General features: G+C 35.9%; 1 protein-coding gene across 1 annotated transcript; it reads right to left on the bottom strand.

The window, feature by feature from the left end:
* Nucleotides 1-541: 541 nt before the first annotated feature.
* LOC111889354 (probable inorganic phosphate transporter 1-9) lies at nt 542-2,913 on the bottom strand. The gene is made up of 2 exons (XM_023885499.3): nt 2,153-2,913; nt 542-1,817 (listed from the first exon to the last, which is right to left on the bottom strand). Exons 1-2 carry the CDS (start codon nt 2,890-2,892, stop codon nt 920-922), a joined length of 1,638 nt encoding a protein of 545 aa, XP_023741267.1. The 5' UTR covers nt 2,893-2,913; the 3' UTR covers nt 542-919.
* Between the last annotated feature and the right edge of the window lie 179 nt (nt 2,914-3,092).

The raw sequence follows: 3,092 nt of genomic DNA, 5'->3' as shown, positions 1-3,092 counted from the left end.
TATACTAGTAGTCTTTGTTGCTACAATCCACCGGGATATATGTCATTTTGCTTAAAACTGTCGCTTTTGTCCAAAAAAGTTGGACTATCATAAAGGTCAAAACTTTTCATTTTGTTATTTGTTTGGTCCAATCTATTCTGATTTTTTTTTTCAAAATGACGGATTTGCTTATGTTAATATGATTTTCTCTTTTTCGTTGTTTGTTTTTCTGATTTTTAAATTTAAAAAATAATAATATATAAATAAAATCAATATATATATATATATATATATATATATATATATATATATATATATATATATACTATTTCTCCTTCCTTCTTCATTTGTTCTTTATGTCATTTTTTGGGATTTTTTGAAATATTTTTTTCCATTTGTTATTTTCTTGTATTTTTTTTCTCTTAAATTTAAAATCCACATTTTAGTGTTAGTGAGTGCCTATTAAATTTCATAATATGTTTATTTCTTTTTTTTTTCAAATCTTTTAGAATTAAATCTTAAATCACTATAACACACATTTTTTTTAAATATCAATATTTTTTATTAATATATATTAAATTACTCATTTTATTTAGTATATATTCTTTGTATTTACATAAAAGTATTACTTTAAAATATAGTTAATATTTACAATTTTATATTAAACTTTTATTTTAATAAATACATATATTATACAAGAGGTCACAACAAGCCACATAACAAAACTTCAAAATTAAAATTAAATGTTATACTATAAATTCTGTATAATCCGTTCAAAAATATCCCACGTACCAATTGCCATCCGTCACGGCCACCGCAAGTCCGCAACCGCAACCTCCACCAACACCTCCGATCACCGGCAGACTAATTTACAAGTATGCTTCAACAGAACACTATCAAATTAACAAAATAATATATTACAAGGAAGATAGATGTGACTTTAGTTCATAGGTGTTTGTTGAACTGCTTTCTTCCATATCTTATTGGGCCAAAACCTAACAAACCAGACTCCGGTGAGCTCGTCGACATTCTCATTATCCTCCAACGACCTCCCCATTGTTTCCCTAGTAAAGAAATAAGTAACAAAAAACCCTAAAACACAAACCACACCCATCGCTGTTAAAGCTTTCGACACATCAACCCCATGTCGTGGATCACGAGAAGCCCATAAGAACCCGATCGTTCCAATTATCGCCCCCACTTTTCCAACCGCACCGGAAATCCCATGACAAGTTGCACGAAACCTCGCCGGAAAAAGCTCCGCCGGGACTATGAATGTGGTGGTGTTCGGCCCAAAATTGGAAAAAAAGAACGTAAATCCGTAAAGTATCATGAACCCGAAATTCGCATTCGATCCCCAATTGCCCCTGTTGATTTTCGCGGTTGTAAACAAGCTTACAGCCATGAAAAAGAACCCGGTCGCCTGAATCTTGACTCTTCCGACGCGATCAATCAGGTAAACTGTCACGAAATAACCAGGGATCGTTGCAGAGGCTGCAATGATTGCTTGGAATTTTGCAACCTGCAATGCATCTTCGTATAGATTCATGTGGATCTTTGGAGTCATGTGATGTTTAAATGCGTGATATTGGAATAGATTGAGACTGTAGAAGACGATGTCGAGGAGAAACCAGTTTGTGGATGCTGCCATGAGATCACGGCCATGTCGCCGGAGAAATTCTTTTGAAAAGAAGCCATACGTGTTTGAGGATGATACACGGTTGATTGGGGTGCTGATCATCTCGACATCTTCTTGGATTTGACTCAGTGATACTTTTAACACTTTCTCCATATCTTTCGCTGCTTGCAATGTGTTTTTCTCGACCAAAGCTGTAAATCTGAGAAAATAGGTGAGTTATTCGTCACTAAAGAAAATAAATTCGTCACTATTTCCTAATTACTGCGACGAATATATTAATAGGGACACTAAATGTATTTAAGAATATTGATGTTAATATTGCATTTGTGAGTTAGAAATATAAAGGAAAGTTGATAGTCTTTCATGTTAGAATGTTAGAATGTCACGCATTTACTTTCTTACAAAATCGAAAAACAAAACAAGGAAATCTTTGTATCCCATATTTTTCGACTTAACAAGTGGAGAATACAATCATAGTATATTTTTTTCTTTCCTTTTCTGTCTAAAATAAAAACTCAAGAACAGAATAAGTACCGAGCGGTTTCCGGCATCTTCATTCGCCAATAATAAGTCATCAACGCTGGAATTCCACCGACCATGAGAATTAGCCGCCATGCCAAGTCCGATTCCGGCGGTACCGGGGCATTCTTTTCGGATTCCGGGAGTTCAAATGGAGCTATCAATTTATCGGCCGAAACTCTAAAAATGGAGCAAACCATCATGGTAACAAGCGAACTAAACAGTATCCCGAACCCTTGCATAGAAAAAACTCCGGCAATAAACGCCCCACGAGTCCTCCGGTTAGCAAACTCTGACATAATTGTAGCAGATAACGGGTAATCCCCTCCAATCCCAACACCAAGCAGAAACCGAAACAATCCAAGACTGACAAACACCAATGGAGTCAATGTCGAGAGTGAAAACCCACATCCGATGGACCCCACAACCATCAATATGAGTGCAACACCGTACACTTGGCGCCGCCCGACACAGTCACCGAGCCGCCCGAAAATGAGCTGCCCGATCACCGCCCCCATTAAAGCTACACCGATCATGGTTGATGCGATGATTCCAGGGACTTCGAACAAGTGCTTCTCTTCCAGTTTTTCATTGAATTTAGGGTAATATATCCTTCCAATCAGTCTCATGATGGGAGGGATACAAAACAAGTCGTAACTATCGGTAAAAAGACCCATTCCGGCGATTATGATCGCTTTAAAATGGTAATATTGTGTTTTTGCACTATCGAGTGCGGATAAAACTTTCAAAGCCATTGTGGGATTGAATTTTTTTGATTTGAACACTAGACTTTATAAGAACATAAATTATTACGTAATAAAATTGACATCAATAGTAAAATATCGCGATGGAAATTGCTAAGGAGTTTCGTGGACATGGAAATTCTTAGCATATTCTAGTAACATTTTCGAAGAAGTTATTTATTTGTTGTCATATAATAAATAGATAGATGGCT

The sequence above is a fragment of the Lactuca sativa genome, chromosome 8 (assembly GCF_002870075.4).
Source record: "Lactuca sativa cultivar Salinas chromosome 8, Lsat_Salinas_v11, whole genome shotgun sequence".
NCBI classification, from domain to species: Eukaryota; Viridiplantae; Streptophyta; class Magnoliopsida; order Asterales; family Asteraceae; genus Lactuca; species Lactuca sativa.
Note: the sequence above shows the minus strand (reverse complement) of the source record. Positions and strands in the feature narration are given on the sequence as shown.